The following is a 23,915-nucleotide window of genomic DNA, read 5'->3' on the forward strand; positions in this document are numbered from 1 at the left end:
TTGGCTGTGACAAGCGCAGAAAAGCCTGTGGGTCCTACCTGCATACATTTTAGACGTCCCGAATGAAGTTAGTGCATGACTATATGGGAAGTTTTTATTATTATTATTATTTTTACAATCTTGTTTTAAACGTTGTAGTAGTTGGGACGTGAAGTAGGCCTAGTTTCTTTTTCTCACCTCCTGCCCACCAGGTGGAGACGTTAGTCTTTCATGTGAAATTCCCCAGGAGATCTCTCGTAGCAAAAGGACAGTTTTACGTAACATCCGTAGGCACAGGAAATGTGCATGTTTTGTCTTCTTGTTTTCGATCGACAGTAAATAAATAAACGTTTTGTGGTGACAGGACATCGGATTTCCTGGAAATTTTGATGTAAATGAGATCATCATTCACCAGTTATTCCTTGGTTTTTTTCAAAATAAGTGAGTGGTTACTATTTTTCATAATTATGTGTGAAATTGGTAGCTAGCTAACGTTACCTAACTAGCAATGCTAATCAAATGCTGGTTAATGCATAGACTGTATACAATCTATGGGTTAATGTTACCGTTACACAGAGAAGGGCCAGCTATCAAGCCTGCTGACGATGTTGTCAACGTTTTCTCTTCCCTTTACACTATATTTACATCTAAGAATAGGATTGAGCATTAATTTAACGACCATTTTGCTGTGTGGATAGATAATGCATGTAAAATTGTTCATGTAATGTTAATTGGAATTGGTCGGTATTGGAATTGGTCGGTATACTACGAGCACCCTTTGCCTATTCTAAACTGCTTATATTATCTTTAGCGCACTGTACCTTTGAGTCGCCAGCAATGTCACTTGCCTAACTGACTGCGTCTGGTTTTGACAAAAGGCTATGGAAAAGGGTAAGATATTTATTTTCTCTTTATTATTTTGTCTATTTTGTTATTGTCTATCTATGCAGTTATTGTCTTTGCATATTTTTTGCAAATCCCTAGACTATACTTGTCGGCAATGTGTTTTAGATTGTTGCATTTTAGGTCACTTAGAATACAATGTAGGCCTAACTCTTTTACAAAAGCTTAGGTCACAGACCATTTGGAGTTGCAGACAATATCAGAATTTTGTGTATGTGTGCAGACTCGCAGGCTGGTATTGCCACCCCCGTTGTGGGGAGTTCCTCCATCGGAGGCCTGGCTAGCCACAGCAGGTCAGAGGATGAAGAGTCAACCGGGCTGAAGGATGTGAAGAGAACGGCAGCACAGGCTTTCAGTGGTGGCGGTGGAGTGCCCAAACGCCGCAGCTCCTCACGGTTAGTGAGAGGCAGCATGCCTCACTTGTGTTTGGTACAGAGTCCGAATTTTATACTATTTATTATGCTTTACCATGTTCTAGAGCAGGGTTAATTGTACATATAATACATGTTATATGTTGTCTCCATGGCTACGGCCTTGGCTTAAGTAGGCAATTTCGTATAGGTATTCATGTTTCATCTGTCATGTTTCGCTCAGGTCAATCAAGAGAAAGAAGTTTGATGATGAGCTGGTTGAGAGCAGTCTGGCCAAACCCTCCACCAGAGTGAAAGGTCCACCGGTCATCGAGCCAATCCGATGCTCTGGCAGTGAGCCATCCTCCAATGAAAAGAAAAAGGTAATTGACAACCTCTACTGTATCAAATGTATTTATTTTTAATGTTGGTTTGGTTGCTGCTATCTTATGCTGATTTTCAGAGGAGCTGTAGAGATTCCCAGATAACATATCCTCTGATATGAATGTAACTATGAGACAATTTCTGTAAAGTGATACAAAGTCTGTACAGTGGATTCGGAGCTGCATTGCAGATCATCTCACACACATGAATGCACACTATTATGCATGCTAATATTTTAATTGTTGTGATTTGTTGATGCTTGCTGATTTCTACTCATGATGTAAAGCACTTTGAACTGCCTTGGTATGCGCTATAACGTTTATTTCCTCTAGGTATCAAAGTCAAGTTCCTCCATCACCCCCCCTCTTACCATGGTGATCACCCCTCCCCCCATCACTAAAAGGGTGAAGAAGACCAAGCAAACATTGCAGATCACCAAGGACCTTGGCCGCTGGAAGCCCACGGACGACCTGCTTCTTATCAATGCTGTCCTGCAGGTAAGGTGGACACTGGAGTCACTTCAGTGAAAGACCTCTGTTTTGTAAGGCCAAAGTGCACTTTTGAAGATGCCGTCTGAATCTGCGTTTGGAAACTAGGCCTATCATGCACATGTACCGTCATAGCCTAAAGATATGTACAGACACAAGATTTGGGTATATCCTGAAAGTCTGTGCGGGCGGCTAAATGGGTGTCATCCACACTATGCACAGAGCATAGATGGTATCGGCAGAAGAACACCTCACCTCAGTGTTAGACCAGTATTTTCTACACAATGAAAATACAAGCTTTTTGTAGCCATCATTGTTATCTAATTAGTGTGTAATTTATTGGCTTTCCCTTTGGCCGATGCTTGTAACAGTAAAGACCATCATCTTACATAATTTTTGCAGCAGCCTTTCATCTTTACTTAAGTTACTGCTCTATATTTATCAAATGCATTAGAATTCCTCAAAAACAAGAGGTTACAGTAGTTTAGGTATCTTTTAAACACTGGAGTATCTACCGGAGGCCATGTTCTTCAAATGTTTAGAGTTTGCACTGGCAGATAAGGACAGAGTGAGTAATATAGCAAATACAACATGAAAATATCTCCCTTAAAAAATCATGGATCTTCAAGTGTGCAAGAGGAATTTATAGCCTCCTGTTTCATTGTCAAACATGGAGGAAAATTATACAAGAGTTGGCCCTGCAGCATCAGAGTGTCATGATCTATTTCTTACTTAGAAAATTTCTCTTGTTGACCTTGAGAAAGACACCTAAGGAAAAAAGAGTTGCAAAAGTGTCAGGGACCCTGTTCTCGCCGTGTTTGTGTGCCAGTACAACGTTGGCCACTGTGTAATTGCCTGTGTACGGTCTGATTGTAGACCACAGACCTCACAGCGGTGCACCTGGGAGTGAAGTTCAGCTGTCGCTTCACCCTGAGAGAGATTCAGGAGCGTTGGTATGCCCTGCTCTATGACCCCGTCATATCCAAGTAAGATGCTCCACTCCAACCAAACTCATTTTCAACAATCTACTCAATGACCATATTTTTTATTATTATTAGTGAAATAGATGTTTTTTTAATGAAAATCCTACACTCTGCCCTAATAACTAGGTGTCACATCAACTTCATCCTGAAGTTCATAATTAGAACATTTAAAAAACAAATGAACATTTGCCCCTTCCTTCGCCTTTCTCTCACTCACTTACTCTCTGTCTCTCTCTCACTGTCTCTGTCTCTCTGTCTCTCTCTCTTTTGCAGATTGGCCTGGCAGGCCATGAGGCAGTTGCATCCGGAAGCCATTGCTGCCATTCAGGCCAAAGCACTCTTCAGCCAGGCAGAGGAGGCCCTTCTGGCCAAGATCAGCTCGGTAAGGCATTTTCATTCAGCTCTGTTTACTGCCCTTTAACATCATTTGTCAATGGGATGTTAGTCTAGCCTTGTACTTGGGCCATGTGCCCAGATTATTTGTATTTCACACAAGTTGACAGTTTACACTAGATGCTGTATAGGACATTCAAGACTTACTCATGGCTTTCTATTAAGTGACGAAGAACCTCCATCATACCAATTTTGTAAAATGCCCGTCAGTGAAACATATTTTATTCATTTGCCCTGCTCTGAAACCCAAAAGACGCCAATTTTATAGTCAAAATTCTGTGGTTGATGTTTTAAGTAAGGTCCCACCTTTGAACGTTTTAGAATGTCTGGCTAGCATAGATTAAAAAAAAACTTCTCTAAAATATCATTGTTGCTAAACTTGTAATAGATCCATATTAATCTCCCATGTCTTCTACTAGCATACCATGTTCTGGCCATTAAATAGCCTTAGGTGCTGATATGGCTTTAAATTAAAAAGACAAACCAACAAACACTCAAGTTGACACACTAAACTTTTGTGAACCATCCTCATCACCAGTGTAGCAATTGTTCTAAGACAGTTAAGGATACAGCCAACCAAATAAGGTCTGTCGATTGTAACTCTTGCATTTGAGAATTCAGATTTTGAGATTTCTGATATCATCTTATGTGTGTTGCATTATTAAATATACCTTGACTCCACTGTGACTGAAATGTGCTGTGTGTGTCTGTGTGTGTGTTCTTGATGAGCAGAACAGTCAGCCCAAGCTGGAGGTGTTCCAGGAGCTGCTGAGTAAGCACCCGAGTGTGTTCTACCCCTCCCGCACACCCAAGAGCCTGATGGTGCACTGGCAGCTTCTCAAGCAGTACTACCTGCTGGAGGACCAGAGCGGTGAGCTGGGTTAGGCTTAAAGGGGACTCCCGATGTCACAGTGTGGGTGCAGACATGAAGGTGCAGAGAAGACTATGGAGCTGTAAATTATAGTTTTTGCTGTAGATTCACACAACTAGAAGCATTATTTCAAACTTGGTGACTGAGTGGTTGAGCTTGTGTGCTGACGAACATGTCCACAACAGTAAATTGACAGGGCTTAAAGCAACACCAAAGAGTTTTTTATACCTTAAAATAATGTTTCCAAAATCGTTTCAGTGGTTCATCAACCCGTAACAGGGTGAACGGCAATTCTGCATTCGCGGCCCTCTATCGGCTATAACCGCACTATGTAAGTTTGCCAGATCGGGTAGCGGATCTGTAGTTCGATGGAATGAGACATAAGAAACTACAAATTTGACTTGCATCTGATGTCGCAATACATCGTACTTTTATAAGTCATGCAAAATATTCTACCTTGTCTGTGGACATCGTTATTTGCAAAGCCGGTGCTGGATAAACAAATAGCGTGCGTGCGACAGAGGGAAAGTTCTTTGGTGTTGCTTTAAAGTGTTCAGACACCGTACCTGAATTCAGGCGTGAGCTGGTTGCCTATTTTCAAATGCTTACGATTTGAAAATAGGCAATGAGACTACAGTAAATATGACGTCCTCATTAATGACTTCAGGCACAGACATTTTTATTGCTTCAAGCCCTGAATTGAGTATACCTTGGAGACACAAATATGAATATTCGGATCAGTGTTGCACAAAGCAATGTCAAGTGAAGTGTACTTTGGCCCTCCAATGTGGTCCCATGGAGACACAAACCAAGGCTTACTGAATAAGTTTCCCGTACAAAGAGAATAATTAAGGATGTTAAGGACCCTTTGTCAATTTTTCTTGAGTTGGACCAATTCAACGTGATGCAATATTAGCTTTTCAAAATGAGTTACTTGAAGGCTTTCTAAGTTTGAATAAACTCATTTGCAGAAAAATGCTGTGGGATTTGAATGATCACCAAAAAGACCTAACGTAATTATGACATCACACTGTGGCCTGTGTCAAAATAGCCTCTGAGCTCTCGTCCTCAGTACCTGTCTGTTACTAAAAATAACCTTCTCTGTTGCAGTCCAACCCCTTCCCAAAGGAGACCAGGTCCTAAACTTCTCCGATGCAGAGCAGCTGGTAGATGATGCCAAGCTAAAGTAGGTGTACTGGGGTGTATTCCAAGTAGGAGGTAAAATGGCAGATCTGGGTAAGTTAACCCAGAGGAAGAGGTAAGCCTTCTAATAGAAGTGTTTAGTTTAGAGATTTAACCCACGGGGCTGTTCTGTTATCAGGTTTACAACTTCCTCTGAGTTATCTTACCTAGGTTTGCCACTAAGCCACCTACTTGGAATCATTGACTGTTCTGGTGTTACAATCAGTAGGAAAGAACATTCCATGTTGGCCTGCCAGAAAAAGTCACTCATGTTGTTCTCATATTGTCTCCCTGCAGGGAAAGCAGGGATGAGGTGCTTGAGCATGGTGAGTCACTTACTAAATGGTTAAAAAAAAAAATAAGGGCTTTCCGGGGTTGAACTTCTTGTCTCTTTCTTGATTTTCTTTCTTTTTTTTACGAGTTGTCATGTATTTCTCTTGTTCTCTTGCTCTATCATAATCCTCACTTTGTACCCCTCCCCACCCTCCACTAGAGCTAATGATCTCCGACAGGCATCAGAAGAGGGAGATCAGGCAGTTGGAACAGGAGTTACCCCGCTGGCAGGTGCTAGTGGACAGCATCACAGGTCAGACACACACACACACACACTCATACACACCGTCTGCATCACTATCTCAACGCACACACACTTTTCAGCAAAAGCCAGCTGCACATACCTTACATATCTGTACTGGCTAGGAATTTGTGCTTAGTCACATCTGTGGCTTTGGAAACTAGACTGTACATGGCAAGAGAACACAGTCTGGACACACTCTGCTGAACAGTAAAGACGCAACCATCAGTTCACTTTGGAATGGAACACATCAGTGTGAGCTTTGATACAATTGTGGACAGGAATCTCACACCTAATGGCTTGATATAGACCCCTCTAAAGGGTCATTCACACCAAGAACGATAACGGTAACGATAACTATAAACAAATATCGTTCTCATTAATATGAATGACGACGTTCACACATAAACTATAACGATAACGACGTATAGAATACTGTGTGTCTTGGGTGCAGTTGTTAATGGTCTTCGAGGGTCGACTCATGAATGTGTTCAATGATTTGTGGCATGCTTTCAGGAATGAACTCCCCGGACTTTGACAACCAGACCCTGGCTGCGTTGCGGGGACGCATGGTCCGCTACCTGATGAGGTCAAGGGAGGTAAGAGACTGGCCAGCTCGAAGTTGCAAATCAACTAGTAATTTACACCAGCAGGCTCCCACCTCCAAGCTCCATGCTGTGATAATGTGATAGCAGAAGGAGGTTTTCTACATATTTGGGCGCAAGTAAAATATGGCTGACAGAATATCTTGATGTGATCCAAGGTTTTATGTGTTCCCGTTGGCTTTGGCTTGTCTGTTTATTGCTTTGTTTTTGTTTTGGTGTTAGTTTGTTTGTTTAGTTTAGTTCAGAAGGGCAGGTTGACCCTATGGTTTAATTCTCCAGCTGCTTCGTTCATCTACTCTGGAGCAGCACTTAGAAGGCCTGATTTGTTTAGTATAAACAGTCTGAGTCTTGGAATCTTAACCGACTGTGTCTCTCTGCTACTGCAGATAACTCTGGGCCGAGCCACCAAAGACAAGCAGATAGACGTTGATCTCTCATTGGAAGGACCTGCATGGAAGATTTCAAGAAAACAAGGTAGGCCGTTGCAAGCAAGTGTAGTGTAGGAGGTAACAGCTGTCTACTGAAATGAAAAGGGGTATCACTAGTGCTCTAGCCCATCAGTGCTTACGTAACAGGACTGCAAAATCAGCAGCACTTAATGGGCCACTTCAGTGCACACAAATAACTTGTAGATAGATACAGATGAAGACGCTGTGCGTCAAAATGTTGGTTGTTAGCACCTATTAAACACACTAATATATTATTTGTGTGCTTCGGTTCTTCCTTTGGGTTCAGTCATCTGAAGTGGCCTGTTGGCTGTCTATTGAAGTTGATGCACAACTTCAATAGACAGCCTTTACTATAGACAGTCTTTACTACCCTAAAATGCAGTGACAAAGCATGTGAATGTTTTTCAGTAATAGAAGGCTTTGCCTTTTGCTGTTTTTCCCATAAATGTCGTCTGCTTTCTCTCTATTTGAATTCCTCAGCCACTGTGTAACTGACTGTATCCATATGACTTCTATTTTAGGCATTATTAAACTGAAGAACAATGGGGACTTTTTCATTGCTAATGAAGGCCGGAGACCCATCTACATAGACGGAAGACCTGTTCTGTCCGGCAACAAGTGGAAACTCAACAACAACTCTGTAGTGGAGGTAAGGAGATGGGCATCACTGTGGAATGTGTTCTGTGCCAGGTTCCGGGGTACTCTCAGCTTGAATTAAATTGAAATGTGATGAGTATTGAGTAAGTAATTCAGAAAAGGGAATGAGTTACTTTTTACCTATTAGTCTTTTAAGAGGTAATAACATTGGTTATTACTTGGTATCAAAAATAATTTGTCATTTATTAGTCTATTATTACTTGTTTATGTTGTTGTGTGACTGTCACTACAAATTCGGGTCATATCTTCTGTTTTGACTTTCCTTGATGTTAAAAGATTGATTTGTAATCCTTGTGTCATGCCTCTAGATTGCAGGCCTTCGCTTTGTATTCCTGATCAACCAGGAGCTCATCTCCCTCATCAAAGCAGAGGCAGCCAAGATGAACCAGCAGTGAGATTTCTCTGGAGTAACTGCCCTAATCCTGGGCCAGGAGGAAGCAGTGCTCTGGGCAGATGGACTCTGAGGCCCTGGCTGAATCCTTGCAACTGGCTCCTCTACACGAGTTTGTAGAGATAGACTACTGCCTGCAGGCACGATGTGAACAATTCCACAACACCACAGGGGATTAATTTTCATCCTGAGTTGGGATAATGAGCCATACTCAGAATGTATGGAGTGGGATGTTCTTATATATGAACAGTTTACTGTCTTGGTATTCAGAACTCACAACCTTGAGTCAGGCAGAACACATCAGAGTTAAGCTCAAAGTTAAGTTTTTTTTACTTTCAGTTTGAGTTCTTCAAGTCTTCTCCACCTACTTAAAACTATTTTCTAGTTGAGCCAAAAGCGAAGTGTTTGTTATTCCTGGAAACTTCATAGATAAAGCTCCTGTGCTAACACACCATCAAATTCCAGGTAGAGATACCATACACAGTATAGCTGATACGGGCATATAGTTTGTCAGAGTTATGGATTAATAACACATCTTGGCCATTATTCTTGTTCATTTCATTGTCAGAGGGCAGTCACTGATGGTATTTGTTACAGGCAGGCACATCCTAACCACAGTTCCACAAGCACCAGGCTCAGGAAACAGTCCAGTACACAGGACTATGTCTGTTCAAATCGGCACCATCAGCTTGAAAGTCCTAAGAGGGAAGCATCTCTTTCTCAAGCCCTTATAAAGTGTGATGTAGCCATTCAATAAATGTTGTCCAGTCTAAACCCATGGTACTGTTTTTTATTATTACTATTATTATTATTATTATTATTATTACATTTTTGCACTATGGTGCAGCTTCAGTTAGTTGGTACAAGGTGTAAAAGTAATGGAAAGGCATTTTTTTTACTTTTGCCTGATGTCTATAGCTTAATGTTAGGATTGCCACCTTAACCTCCACTGCCTCAACTCTGTCCTTCCATACAGTGAATGGATCTATATCAGGGTTCCCACGGGTCATGGAATTTCTGGAATATCATGGAATTTTAGAAAGTCTATTCCAGACATGGAAAGTGCGGGAATTTGATTATTTTGGTGCCAAAGTCATGGAATATCAGGGAATTTTGAATTCAGAATTGGTGTATATCTGGTTATTAGCTTTACTGCTTGCTTGAGTACTGTAGTTGTGGTTAGCCCAACTTTGTTCATTCAATACCCATTTATTCATCTCTCACTCTAAAAAAAAAGTAAAAAAATTCGCTACAGGACTGTTCTGAAATATTGTAGCCTACCCTTCATTATAAAGTAGGTCATGGAAATTTAGTTTTTTTTGTCAGGGAAAAGTCTAGGAATTTTACATTTCATTCAGAGGGGAACCCTGCTATATGCATTTGCGTAGTACAGACTAAATTGTAGTTAACACCTTTATGTGTTATCATCAAAAGTGATGCGTTAGAACAATGGGAATAGTTGCACCTGTCTGCTATTTCATTGGGTTATTACCAACAATGCCGCCTTTTATCTTCCGATTGTAGTAGCCTAATACCTTTGAGGCTGATATGTGCAAGTGGAAACACCTGATGGTACTCAAGATGGTTTATGAAGTGTTTTACAATGTGTCTTAGATATTATCAGGTGTTTCACACCTTTCAGGAGTTCTGTCTGCTGCTATAAACAGATAGGCCAGGATATTTCATTAATTAGGCAAAAATTGGTGGTGTTATTAAAAGACCATTATTTGTGCGTGTATAAGCATTATTAAAAAACAACTTGCCATATCACACGTAAAGACTTAAAAGGCAATTGAAAGCCTTGTCTTGCAGTACCGTCATTCCAGTAACCTATATGTTCATAGGCTACTGTATTCTTAAGACAAACAATTCCTTGAGTAAAATTAGCATAGACCGCCTTCGATATTTTTGACGTAGTTCTAGGCCCTTGTTTTGTGCTGCCAGTGCCAACTGAGCGAGGGAGAAGTCCTCATTCCAATCCTCAGTCTCACATGAGTTACGCTACCAGACTGTCACAGGGGAGAGTACGGTGCGACTTCATGACACAAGAAAGTTAATAATAGTCACTTCAAGTGAGTACTATCAATGAATGATTATTCCCTGTACATTGTCTGAATAAAAAACAGCTTTATTTTTTGCAGCTGGTAACGTTATTCTAACCAATCAGGACACTGGTTAGCCAAAATGGCTATCTTTAGGTTTAGCATGTTAGCTAATTTTAGCAACGATTTAATTGACATTCACATGCATTAGCGTTTACACATCATTTCTGTAATTGTAGATTCTATAAATTGTTCGAGTAGGCTACTATAAATATTTTGCCCCATCCTCATATGATGTCATGCAGGTCTTGGTATTTCGCAATATGTGATTCACGGCGGTTAAGTTAGCCAGATTGACTTTTAAAGAAGTTCACGAAACTGTCCTTTCGTTTACAGAGAATCAGTAATAAAATGTTCTATTTGTACAGTTGAATATTTGTTATTAATTGCTGTTAAATTGCATTTTCAAAAAATTACACTTATGACTTCTGCCCATCCTTCATCATTATTTGCCATTTTGATCAGTTATTGGCGAATAGTTGGCTCGAATTTGTGCTGTGTAATGTAATGTAATGTAAGATAAGGTGTAAAGTTAGCTTGTATTGGCAGACACGTCTGAGTGGAGACATTTGGATCGAATTATTTTGGAAACGGAAATATTTTGTTACACCGTTGTTCTAGTGGCGACTGCCTTTTGAATTGCCTACTTCTTGCTAATAACGTTTTCCTATTGAAATATACCGACATACTTTGAAGCTAAATCAACCAGTAACCTATACTGCAGTAACCTCCCAACCTCCCAGCTATTAAATGTTCTCGTTGTCTTGAGATTGTATTTTATTGCCGAGGCCTGTCATTGGAAGTTTTTCATTTTGTACAAGCGTTGAATTTCCTAGTATTATTGCCACACATTTCTATATTTCAGAATTGAAATTCTGTCTTGAATTGTAGCCTCCAGGGTAGCCTGTTTTTTTTCAACAAAACACCTGTATTTTTATTGTGAAAATCAGAACAATGCAGGTTAATTTTTTCTGACAGCCCCCCTTGTGACTATTTAGTAATCCTACTTTGATCAGCACCTTGATTGTAGTGGCGATGTAGGGACTTAGTTCAGCTGCCTAGGTCTGTTTATGGGCAACAGATTTTGGACTGTCCAGTGCTGACAAATACAAATTCTCTTGTGTGCATGTCCGTCTAGCCTACTGCTTTGAAGTTGCATTATCAGTGTCAGTAAGAGTTCTATGATGGCCAATAAACCATTTAAGAACAGCTAACTAATCATAAATTCTTGACCTTTTATCACTCCAATACCATTTGAGAGTTGATATGAGATAGTAGCGTTTCCTACTGCAAGGTGGCCTCTAACCACTATTTATTCTAAGAAGTAGGAAATAAAAAGAAATATCACAAGAATAGCAGAAAGAAACAGATGAACCATGCATTAATCTAATCTAATCTAATCAAGGATGGATATCTTGATAGTGAGCATTTGTTTTGTCTACCAACCTACTTGTCAAGGTGAGGTAGGCAAACATATCTAGGTCCTGAGGATAGGAAAATAGTTACATAGGCCCAAATCGCCAGCAAATTCCCTTGAAGCACGCCCCAGGTTTTGGTTGGTTCTGTAGAAGTTTTGTCATAGTGCCTGATTGGTCCATGCAGGAGGTGTTGAACTTGTTTGCTACATTGTCATTGGTCAGTAAAGGGGAACATGAGTTGGCAGGCTTGTAAGGAACCATAAAGGTAGACTGTTCAAGTGTTGGTCATAAGTGGTTCAACATGAGTGGCAGCATGCTGGTGTTCAGCCTTCTAGAGGACTGGCTGTACTAGCCTATTGCTCTTTCCCCGATTTTCAGGCTACATGTTTTTGACATTTCACTCCAAAGTACAAAGTCTTTTTCTGCAAGATATAAAATACTTAGAGAATAAGAATTAATTTGCTCATGCTGAGTTTAGTAGGCCAAGTTCTATGGAAAGAATGAATCATATTAGAATGGTGTGGTTTTGTAGGGCAGTGGACCTGCATAGAAAATAAAAATATTTTTTAAAAGTGTGCACTAAGTGTGTGCGCCACCCTTTCTTGAACTCCTGTGCTGTATTATTGGTGTCATTGCACCTAGCACAAAATCAGGAGTAGTGATGACTCACACTGAATGGTTAGATATTGAAAATAGGAATCTTTTGTATCAAGCAGCAAAAAGTTGTAGTTTCGGTTAATTTGCCTTGATATTATATGTCCTGTGTTATGACGATTGTACCATTACCATGGCAAATTTGCACATTACAGTGCCGTGGCTGAAACAGTACATCGTATAGCCCTACATTTTACCATTCTGTGAGAAGCCTGTGCTCTTGTATTGTTCTGAACCCAACACTGTCTACACTCTAAGAAAGCTTCTGAAGATACATGAGGCAAGTTGTAATTGAGTTTGAAGCAAATGGGGTGAATTACTTGTGTTGTTTTGCTAAGTACACTACATTGGTCAGAAAATGTTTCAAAACAGCTATGTGTTTTAGCTGTTGCTGGGATACAATAACATGCTTGGCATTGCGCTATAGAAATAAATTATAAATTTGGCTTCAACCCTCTTCATTAGTGGTTTTGTTCTTGCCAGTGACTGTCTGTGGTTAATGCTTACTTGGATGTGGCACTTTGTTCAGTATTGTACTGAAGTGTGAGAAAATGCAGTATGTCTTGTCGTGTTGATGAATACTAGGAACACCAACACTGGTTAACAAAAAGGAAAGACATGGCAGATTTTGCAACACCCATTAATGTCACCCAAAAGATAGGAAAACAACGGAACACTCATCACCCAGGAAATAATTTTCATAATAGTCTACCAGGATTCAGTAAAGCCAGAAAAGAAACCTCAAATGATTGTACAGAGTAAAACATAGGAGAGGTAATAAAATTAGGCTATGTCACCAATTGATGAAAATCGTGATGGATATCACAATTCATCATTTATATTTTAAAGAAACAGATACCCCCTGAATCCAAAATGGCATGACCATAGACATTGGCAAAACATTTTCAAAGAAGACTGTTGTTGCTGTTATCCAAATTAAGTAGGCTATGTTCTACCAGTGCTAAAAGTAGCCTATAGCCTGGGAAAGTGCATAGAGCATGTGTGTGTGAAGAGGTGACAGAGGTGACGGTCACATCACCTCTAGCTGAATGGGTTTTCACCAAAACCCCTTTGTAGCAGCACTGAGATGTCAGACCTGAATTCCCACTATATTTTGCCAGGTTTGCCAATTAACCTCAAGGCATTATCTGGATTTTCTGTTGTGCTTTAGATGAAAAGTATTGTGCTAATGCTACATAGTCCTCATGCCTTTCTTGTTTTAGGTTTAGACCCTTTGCTGACTTGCAGTTTAGCTAAATTGATGATGGGGCACTTTTGCAGTTTAGCTAAATTGATGATTCGGCACTTAACAGCCAGCACATTTGTATTAGAAGAAACCCTAAATCTAAAAATATGTGTGTATGTATTCCATTATTTGATTGCGTGTTTCTTCCTTTCTTCTTAGACCACTAATGCAATGCAGCACTTGAGACACTGCCAAGGCCTTGCTCGAGTGAGCCTCATTGGAACACAAAGGTATGTCATCCAGACATCTCCCTTGCAGGCCTCTCCACCTTAGCTCAACGTATAAAACTCTATGGTAGACTCATAAAGTATGACATAAAACTGAATCAATAAACTTATACTTCTCATGCCTTATCTATCAGATTTGTTAAAAATTAAGTTAACAAGTTAAAAAATAGTTTTTGTCCTCTCTGGTTCTTTAGTAGTTTTTATTTATTTATTTATTTTATTCAATTCAGTCACCCATGATTCTCAATTCTACTGAATCAGTTCTCCTCTTCTTTCTATTGCCATTGTGATAACAACATTTACATGTTCTAATTAGAGTCTAATTCTTCTTCTTAATGTTTGAACATGTTGCTGTATTGTTTTGGATACGGGGTATTCATCACTGCTAAGTATACATTTAATGGTGTGGCAACAGGAACTGAGTCCTGTATCAATCAGAGTCTGACACTAAACATACTTTGTGTATGAAAGCTTTTCTGTTTGTGTCAGACTCCAAGGCACTGATGAGTAAATAGTCATATCTTGGAAAGTGCCATCATAAAGTTAATAATTTCTAACCAGAAGCCAACATGATGACTTGGCTTAAAGAAGAGCCTTCAAGAACTGCATCTGTTAGGTACTCGGTAGTTATTAGCGTTAGGTAGTCATTGTTACAGTAATTTTGTCATACAGTTTACAGTGTTTTTCACCTACCACAATTGTATGCAATCAGCATTCACTTACTTCAATTTCTTTTTGAAATTCCCAATCTCAGTGAAACATAAAATAAGCAATTAATTTAAATGTGGCATTCTATAGTGCACAAAACAAACCTGGTCTCAAAACATAGCCCTAAGGCTCTTCTGTAACATTTCCCCTGTACTTTTCAATTCCCTTTTCTCTGAATCATTATGGATATGGTTATGGAATTTAGCAGCTAAGTTTAGCAATGTTTTTGAGGTGGTAAAAAGCTGATTTAGTTATTGCTTTCCTGTAGCTGTTGATCACTGTCAATTAATACACCAACATTTTTTTAACAGTATCCTTTGCTTTGAACCCTTTTGTGTCAAGGAGATGGGCAACCCTTAATATTTTCTACCTTTTATCAAATATAATTATTACTTCAGTTTTTTTATTTGTTCAGCTGAAGAAAATTTGAGACATCTAGTTGTTGATTTGGTCAATACACTGACAAAGAGATTTAGGGGGACCATTGTCATTTGGTGACAGAGCTAAGTAAATGTGGGTGTCATATGCATAGCTATCAAATTATTTTTGATGAATCGTGGGAGCATATAGAGGTTGAATAATAGTGCCCAATGTTCAACCCCTGGCGAACACCACAGGTCAAGGGCGTTGGTGTTGAGGTACAGTTGCCGATGGCAATACAGAAGCTCCTTTCTCGTAGATATGATTTGAGCCAGTTGATATCTATACCTGTAAATCCAACCCAGTGTTCTAATCTGTGTAGTAATATGTTGTGATCAACAGTGTCAAATGCTGCACTAAGGTCCAGTAGCACTACAACAACAACACAAAAACAATACAATAATTAAACATTAACAGTAAACAGTGTCAAAATGTTGGTAGGACTACATTAAGGAAAATAGCAATAATAACAACAATGCAATATCAATTATCAATAATGAAAATAAACAAATAACATAAAAATACATACCATAATAATAACCACTTAATTAATTAAATGTAAGCTGAACAGATACATCTTTAGACCCCTCTTGAAAGAGCCAAAACTCGCAGGAAGGCAGAGCACTGGGCCACTCATTCCACCAATGAGGAACTGCTGAGGAAAAGAGTTTTGAATTTGAGCTAGCGTTTATGGCTGGTCGACACAACAGACACTCATTAGAACACCACAGTGTGCAGCTGGGGATGTAGAGCTGAATCATAGAATTGAAATAGCAGGGAGCAGATCCAGTAAGTGTCCATTACAAGTCTCCTGTAAACCGAGCCTTCCAGTGAGCTTCCATTATACCAGTATTGACACGGCTTCCCCACAATGGGTGAAATCTAAATGACATACCATTAATGTTTACCCCAGGCATTTTAGCTTCTTGATTCTGAAATGTGACTGTGGGTAAATGTTACTGGGTTCTATATTGTAATCAAGGATTCTAGAATGTGACACTTGGTATTGCTCTGTGTTCTTTGATTATGGTATCAGCATCATCACCAGAGAGGGTTGTCATCACCATAAATAATTGATGCGGTTACATCATGTCCTGACCGGACGCAATGCGAGCGAACATTAGCGATACAATCTGTTTAATTACATTGTTTTATTGGAGTGTCCTGACTGCAAGTCAACGCAGCGCAACGTTTTGAGAGAACTTTTGTTGGACGCCCGGTTTCTATTTTCTTTCTGTCGCTCGCGTTGCTCTGCTATTTTGAATGAGAAATATGACGCAACAGAAGGGCATAATTAACGGATTCAGTGTAACCAGACATAGAACAAAACAGTCGCTCCCTTGAATCCTGTTAGGACATAGTGTTACACTCAGAATGGTCATTTATTTTTCCATTCCTGTGGTAACATGGTTATGGTTATGGTTATGGAATTTGGCAGACGCTTTTGTCCAAAGCGACGTACAAATACAAAACAATATAATATTTAAATTGAACAGGGAACAGATTGAAAAGTTGGTCAGACTATAATAAGGAGAAAGCAATAATAAACAATAATGTTAATTCAATCAATAATATAAAAACAATAAAATGTTAAGACTACAGTGAGGAGAATATCAATAATAAACAATAATGTCAAATTAATCAACAGCCTAATGGAAATAAAACAATATTATACAAACCATAAGAAGCGTCTAAAGAACTAAGTGCATGTTGAACAGATATGCCTTTAGACCCCTCTTAAACGACCCAAAACTATCACAGGAACGGAGAGCACTAGTGGTAACATAGTGGTAACATTCTATTTCATCTAGCATCTAGGTGAGCATTCTGTGTCAACATAAATATTGTTCCTCTCAGAAAGGTCATGAAATTCTTTTTCTGTTTCTGTGGTGAAATAGTGGTAACATTCTTTTTCATCTAGGTGAGCATTCTGTGACAACATAAACATTGGTTGGTTTCAATATTATAGTTAGGCTGATAAGCAAAACAATTGTGCATTTTATGACTAAAGCATGAAAGTTTCACCATATAATCTTCATCCCCTAAGGTTTAATTTCAGACGTGGAGCCACTTCAGAGCTGACCTCTGGGGCTAGATATTTGCTGTATAATATACACATCTTTGAGGAGTAAAATATTTTTACAAGTCATTCCAGAATTCTACTGTGAAGATCTAGAACTTACATTAACTGCCATTCAAACTGGTTGCTTGAGTTCATTATGACAGTATCAAATGGAACCTTTAACTGGCAACATTCTAATCACATACAAATCTGATTTATTTTTTCACCTTTAGGCCTATACTGCTATGCTTATATGGTTATGGTTATGGATTTAGCAGACGCCTTTGTCCAAAGCGACATATAAATACAAAACAACATAATAATATTTAAAAATGAACAGGGAACAGATTAAAATCTAGGTCAAATATAGTAAGGAGAATAGTTGTAGTACACAATAATATCAATTAGATAGATACATAGTGGAATGGTAGATAGTAAATCATATGATAAAGAGCAATTTAATAAGGAACCCCTTTCAAAAAAATACACAAGTATTTGTCTCAACAATGTTTTCCTTTTTTAATGCCATGTCTCTATTGGCTGTGTCCAGGCTAACAGTCTCCTGAGCAAGAGCAAAGATCAGTGCACTTGAGGGCAGCCTTTTTGCACCTGCAACGCATAGTACACCCTTTTTTGCAGCCACAATGGATCAGTTCATAACAGCCATGGGAGGCCTCTGTAAGAGACTGCCATTCTGTCTCATCTTTCACTCATACTTTGGCCTATAGGACACTGACTGGATCTGCTCCCTGCTATCTTAATTCAATGATCAAGATATTATATCCATAACCGCCCACATGTGGTCTTCTGATGAGCGTCTGTTGTGTCGACCAGCCATAAACGCTAGGTCAAATTCTAGCTCTCCGTTCCTGTGATGGTTTTGGGTCTTTCAAGAGGGGTCTAAAGGCATATCTGTTCAACATGCACTTAGTTTATTAAACCTTTCTTATGCGTTATAGTTTGTAGATTATAGTATTTTATTTATTTTCATTAGGCTATTGATTGAATTGACATTGTTGTTTATTATTGCTATTCTCCTTAATGTAGTCTTAAATTGTTTACTGTTACTTTGTATTGATGTTATGTGTATGTGGCTTTGGACAAAAGCGTCTGCTAAATACCATAACCATAACCCAGCCCCAATCTCTCACCATGAGCCCTTAAGTCTGGTTATACATCTTGCCTAGATCTATACATCTGTTATAACTTTATAGATTATGCATATTTCCAATATTAATGAAGGAACGGTGCTTAATACATTAATAAAAAGTGCAATAGTACTGCCTCTATTAGTAGCTATTACTACTACGTCTTACTATAGGCAACCTTGCGTTTTTTTTTATTTATGAATTATTATTTGCTATTCTAACTTACAAATAGTTTTTTTTATATAGTTATTGATCAGAAAAATCACTTCATTTAGTTTGCCAAACTATAGGCCTAAAGGTGAAAAAAGAAACCACATTTGTATGTGATTAGAATGTTGCCAGTTAAAGGTTCCATTTGAAACTGTCATAATGAACTCAAGCAACCAGTTTGAATGGCAGTTAATGTAAGTTCTAGATCTTCACAGTAGAATTCTGGAATGACTTGAAAAAATATTTTACTCCTCAACTATGTGTATATTATACAGCAAATATCTAGCCAACTAGCCACCCCGCCAGCCAATCAAAAAAGAGTATTTCTTCTCTCTGGGTGATAAATGAGCTTAACCGCTCCACTATTAAGGTTCTTTGGTTTCACTCAGATAGATATTGTTTCACTCAGAATAGTCATGAAATTCTTGTTCTGTTTCTGTGGTAACAGAGGTAACATTCCTTTTCATCTAGGTGGGCATTCTGAGCTCTTTGTTTTCATACAGTAGTTCTTGCTGACTCGGGTCATTATTCATTATTTGGATTTTGATGTCCATTGCTGTTTATCGTGACTATTGTTTTTGTCTGCTTAGGATAAGGTTACTAGGCAAACTGTTGCTTTATCTGGTGTCATGTTCAACAATTTGCAGTGCACCTTGCACAACACATCATTGATCACATTGTTCAATACATGATTGCCTGGCACTAACATGCTATTGTAGCTCCTCTCAACAATATATAGGGTATTTTGGTGAATGCTTATACTTTGGTATTTTATCCCTTAGGACGTACCTTGTGAAGGGTGCTGCACCAGCTGTGACAACATGCGTGGGTCCTCTGTCTGTGCGCTGGCAGAGCCATGGCAACCATGGTGGTCAGTCTGGACAGGCTCACACTGGCCTCAGCCCCAGGTGGAGACACTTGATAGCGGGACTTGTGGCTGGAACTGGTGCTGTATTGGCCTATGGACTCTACAACAACCAAGTAAGACTGTGTTTATGGGACACTGCTGTGTTGATGTCGTATTGGGATGATGATTAAGTCGGTTAATGCAATTAATGAACGCAAATCCTATCTCAGTTGTTGACAAGTGCTGACATTGTGTAAACCTTTGGGCAAAAGTAGAATTTAAGTGACCAGGAAAATTGCTTTATGCAGAGATGATTTCATTTGGATTATGTTTTTGTCTTCTCTCTCTACTCCAGGCTGAGCGGGCAGCCACATCCATAGAGCCAGTGACCCCATCATCCTTTCCCATCTACTCTCAGGATGAGGTCACCAAACACAAAACCCTGGATGAGGGCGTGTGGGTCACGTACAAGGGTAGTGTCTATGACATCACAGACTTCATCTCGATGCACCCAGGGGGAGATAAGATCCTGCTGGCTGCAGGTGGAGCTTTGGAACCCTTCTGGTCTCTGTATGCAGTCCACGGCCAGGACCACGTGCTGGAGATCCTGTCCGAGTACAAGGTGGGAGAGCTGAGTCCAGAGGATCGAATGAAACAGCTAAAAATGGCAGACTCATCTGACCCGTATTCCACGGACCCTGAGCGACATCCGGCACTGCACGTCAACAGCCTGAAGCCCTTCAACGCAGAGCCCCCAGCTGCGCTTCTCTCTGACAACTACATTACCCCCAACGCCCTGTTCTTCAAGCGCAACCACCTACCTGTCCCAAGGGTGGACCCAAAGACCTACAAGCTGGAGATCGAGGGTCTTCCAGGGAGGCCGGTATCCCTGACTCTAAATGACCTCAAGACTCGCTACCCCAAACACACAATCACAGCCACTCTGCAGTGTGCAGGTAACCGCCGGTCAGAAATGAACACAGTCAAGCAAGTGAAGGGACTCAACTGGGGCATAGCGGCCATAAGCAACGCCACCTGGTCAGGTGCGCGCTTAAGGGACGTCCTGCTGGACGCAGGCTACGGTCCAGAGGTGGCTGCAAAGGCACGACACGTGCAGTTTGAAGGGCTTGATCGTGACGTGACCGGTACGACGTACGGGGCTTCCATACCACTAGTGAAAGCTGTGAGTGAAATAGGGGATGTGCTCCTGGCCTACGAGATGAATGGGGAAGACATCCCCCCTGATCATGGATACCCTGTCCGCGTGGTGGTCCCGGGAACTGTTGGAGCACGCAATGTCAAGTGGCTGGGCAAGATTGTGATCAGTGAGGAAGAAAGCAAGAGTCACTGGCAGCAGAACGACTACAAAGGCTTCTCCCCGAGTACAGACTGGGACACGGTGGACTTTAAGTCAGCCCCTGCCATCCAGGAACTGCCCATCCAGTCTGCGATCACCCAGCCTGCAGATGGGGCTACAGTGGACCGCAGCATGGAAGAGGTGACGGTCAGAGGCTACGCCTGGAGTGGCGGGGGCAGGGAGGTCGTCAGGGTGGACGTCACAACGGATGGAGGAAAGACTTGGCACATCGCCCAGCTCCAGAACAGCGAGAAGGGACAGGAGCCTGCGTCGTCTCCTCCACCAGGTCAGGCCTGGGCTTGGAAGCTGTGGGAGGTCACCGTCCCTCTGCCCACTGAGACCCAGGAGCTGGAGATCATGTGCAAGGCTGTGGACAACAGTTACAACACCCAGCCAGACACCGTGGCACCTATTTGGAATTTGAGGGGGGTCCTCAGCAATGCCTGGCATCGAGTGAAAGTGAAAATAAATGAGGACAATGAGGAAGAAGAGTAAATTCGAGACAGGGAGAGAGAGAGAGATTATCGGTAGAAAGACTCAGTCTGATTAGGCTGGGGTGATGAAGGCAAACTTTTCCTGGCCAGCAGGACAGGGAGAAGCCCGTCACCTCAATAAGGGCTTACGCACATGGGAAGGAGTTTGATGAAGATTTTGCCAACTTAACGCACAAATGACCGGTCTGCTCTTGTTCTTTGAGAAGTAACAGTGATTCTTACTGCTTCTTGCTGAACCGGCATTGTTTCAAAATGTTAGTTTCCATATCTGGTGAAAAACATAGGGTGTGCCAGCATGGTGTCAAATGTTGATGATCAACAACAAAAAAAAAGAAAAAGTAATTTCAGCTTTTTCAAAAATGCTGATGCTAATGCTTTTGGAGCAGTAAGCCACATGAATCACTTTGAAGCTTATGAAAATGTATGAACGCTCAGTGTCAGTATATTTCATGGAAAAAAGAAACTGTCCTAATTCCTCAGGTCTGTTTGCAGAAACAATAACATAAATGCAAATTATTTCTTGTCATCTCTGGATTAGTCCTAGGACCAAAAGCACTTAAATGTCCTTAAAGTATACATCATAAAAATATATAGTACTATAGGCCTAGTCTTTCAAATGAGTAGAAATTATATTAGAATTATTGACCAATTTGATTAACAAATGTAATTTTTCATAAATGTATCATGTTAAATTATTGTTTTGCACTCTTTGTACAAAAGTGGACATATTCAGAGTTTGAATTATTTTTGTTTGATATTGTTGGAAGTTACCACTCCAACTCACAATAAAGGGAGCTTTGCTTAGAGATGATTAAACGTGAAGGTCATTCCTTTTCTATATTATCTCTAAATTCGCAGACTTTATATGGTCGAATACCTTGATATTAGGACCTCAGAGAGGCAGTCCTTAAAGCAACAGAAAAGAGTTTTGGTCTGAAATGGCAAGGAATCTTATTATGACCGCCGCGCAGCGAAGCGGCGGTCATATAGGTTTAGTCAGTTTTTTTTTTTTTGTTTTTTTTTTTTTTTTTTTTCGCATGTCCAAATTTCCGTCAATGATTCCCGGGACACTGAAAGACCAGGGTAGGTGAAACTTGGTGGGCATGTAACCCCATATGGATAGCATGGAACCATCGTTTTTCGTTTTGATCTGTAGCCCCCCCGCTGGACTGCACCCCCCAAAAGGAGGGTAGGGCAGACACAGTTTTCTGTGAATATCTCGAGAACCGTAAGGTTTAGGAGGACCATTTTTTTTTGTATGTTGATCTCAAGGGGCCATGTCAACCCATTCCATAACCACTCATTTCATGTATAGCGCCACCTAGTTAAACACAAAAAAGTAAAAATGAGGTGTTATAATCGCAGGTATCTGTGACCTAACATAGTCAAAACTGCACGAAATTGGAAGTGTAGGATCATTATGACACCCTCTGAATGCACGCCAAGTTTCGTGGAATTCCGTTCATGGGGGGCCACACAGTAAATTCATTTATGTTACTATACACCAACTGGCCTGTAGGTGGCCGGAGACAGTTTTCTGTACACGTTTATGTTTATGTGTGTGGGTGTGTGTGTGTGTGTGTGCGTGCTTGTGTGTTTGCCTGCGTATGTGTGTTTGTGCATGTGCATGTATGCGTACATATGTCTACTGTGTGAGTATGTGTCATACGTATGATTACTGTGAATGTATGTGTGTGCGTGTGTATCTGTTTATGCACATGTGTGCACATGGAATGGGTTAACATGATCCCTGGAGGCAAACATACGGAAAAAATTGGTCATCCTAGGCCCTACGGTTCCAAGCAGTATGCTGCATAGGCATTTATTCACTGTTTACATCGGAATTGACGTCTACGGTGTTATGGACAAATTTTGTCTGCAACGCAACGTAGCCTACAACATTTTTTTTAGAAATACAGGAACCGCTTAATACTGACGAATTACGACTGCGCAACATGCGAGAATTTCCCCAATCTTTTCAGTAGTCATTTCCAACTTTTCACGCTGATGGTGCTCAAAATGCAACACAACCGTGTTCAAAGCAGGATCTATCTATCTAGATCCTAGGCCGGGGGTGGGCAAACTTTTTGGCTCAAGGGCCACATTGGGTTTTGAAAATTGGCCGGTGGGCCACACAACAACCCCCACCCCCCACGACACGCGCATAAAAAAATACATTTTTTATAGCCTATAATTTAGTATGAAAAGTATTTGCTTTAAAATATGAATTGCTTAAAAATACTGCTAATTAAATGCTGTTTAACAAATGTATAAATTGTGCACTGTCGCTTTAAGACAGTCGCTTTAATTCACGTTTATTTCTCAATTATCTTCTGCCTGTACCTACGGCTGGGCCCTCTCACAGTTTTTAAATGGTCAGTAGTGGGAACTACTGTTGCCTTCATGATTTCCTTTTAAAACTTTCTTATAAGAAGGAGATATCAATTATCAACAATCACAAGCCAGCTGGAACCTGCGGCTCTCTCTCCCTCTCGTGAGTGCAGACACGTTCCCAATTAATGGATTGCATAATGTTCACGTTAGATCTGCTGCAAAGGAGATAACTAAGAGTTAACTTAGTTTAACATGATGTTATCTCTATTTAACATGATGTTTTGACATTGACATTGTAAACGTTATCTAAGGAGAGTGAAAAGCAGTTTGCAGTAAAGCTAACCAACGTCGTCTCTATCGCAAGAAAAAAATAGCGAGCAGCCTGATAACTAAATGAAATGCTCGGCGGGCCGGATGAAAGTGCCGCAGTTTGCCCACCCCTGTCCTAGGCTATAGCAATGTATGGTTGGGGAAGGCAT

The 23,915-nt window shown here is 40.4% G+C and overlaps 2 protein-coding genes across 2 annotated transcripts; both read left to right on the plus strand.

Moving 5' to 3' along the window:
* The first annotated feature begins 280 nt into the window (after positions 1 to 280).
* Positions 281 to 8,983, plus strand: mcrs1 (microspherule protein 1). The gene is made up of 15 exons (XM_076267526.1): positions 281 to 420; positions 791 to 870; positions 1,106 to 1,277; positions 1,477 to 1,615; positions 1,949 to 2,113; positions 2,981 to 3,090; positions 3,361 to 3,469; positions 4,213 to 4,351; positions 5,462 to 5,537; positions 5,831 to 5,859; positions 6,027 to 6,119; positions 6,624 to 6,706; positions 7,099 to 7,186; positions 7,683 to 7,810; positions 8,127 to 8,983. Exons 2-15 carry the CDS (start codon positions 861 to 863, stop codon positions 8,211 to 8,213), a joined length of 1,428 nt encoding a protein of 475 aa, XP_076123641.1. The 5' UTR covers positions 281 to 420; positions 791 to 860; the 3' UTR covers positions 8,214 to 8,983.
* Positions 8,984 to 10,170: 1,187 nt separating this feature from the next.
* On the plus strand, positions 10,171 to 21,918 carry suox (sulfite oxidase). The gene is made up of 4 exons (XM_076268095.1): positions 10,171 to 10,281; positions 13,789 to 13,859; positions 19,187 to 19,385; positions 19,607 to 21,918. The coding sequence occupies exons 2-4, from the start codon at positions 13,801 to 13,803 to the stop codon at positions 21,101 to 21,103; spliced, it is 1,755 nt and encodes a 584-aa protein (XP_076124210.1). The 5' UTR covers positions 10,171 to 10,281; positions 13,789 to 13,800; the 3' UTR covers positions 21,104 to 21,918.
* Positions 21,919 to 23,915: the final 1,997 nt, after the last annotated feature.

Source organism: Alosa pseudoharengus, unplaced genomic scaffold (assembly GCF_046254945.1).
Source record: "Alosa pseudoharengus isolate Yale_2024_CS ecotype anadromous, Long Island Sound unplaced genomic scaffold, YU_APseudo_1.1 YU_APseudo_1.1_scf_5, whole genome shotgun sequence".
Lineage (NCBI taxonomy): Eukaryota > Metazoa > Chordata > Actinopteri > Clupeiformes > Clupeidae > Alosa > Alosa pseudoharengus.

Excerpts from the sequence above, each read along its gene's own strand:
- suox (XM_076268095.1), top strand. The coding sequence starts at position 13,801 with ATGCAGCACTTGAGACACTGCCAAGGCCTTGCTCGAGTGAGCCTCATT. Across the intron at positions 13,860-19,186 it reads AGCCTCATTGGAACACAAAG|GACGTACCTTGTGAAGGGTG; the intron begins GTATGTCATCCA and ends TTTATCCCTTAG. Across the intron at positions 19,386-19,606 it reads ATGGACTCTACAACAACCAA|GCTGAGCGGGCAGCCACATC; the intron begins GTAAGACTGTGT and ends TCTCTACTCCAG.
- mcrs1 (XM_076267526.1), top strand. Across the intron at positions 1,616-1,948 it reads CCTCCAATGAAAAGAAAAAG|GTATCAAAGTCAAGTTCCTC; the intron begins GTAATTGACAAC and ends TATTTCCTCTAG. Across the intron at positions 4,352-5,461 it reads CCTGCTGGAGGACCAGAGCG|TCCAACCCCTTCCCAAAGGA; the intron begins GTGAGCTGGGTT and ends TCTCTGTTGCAG.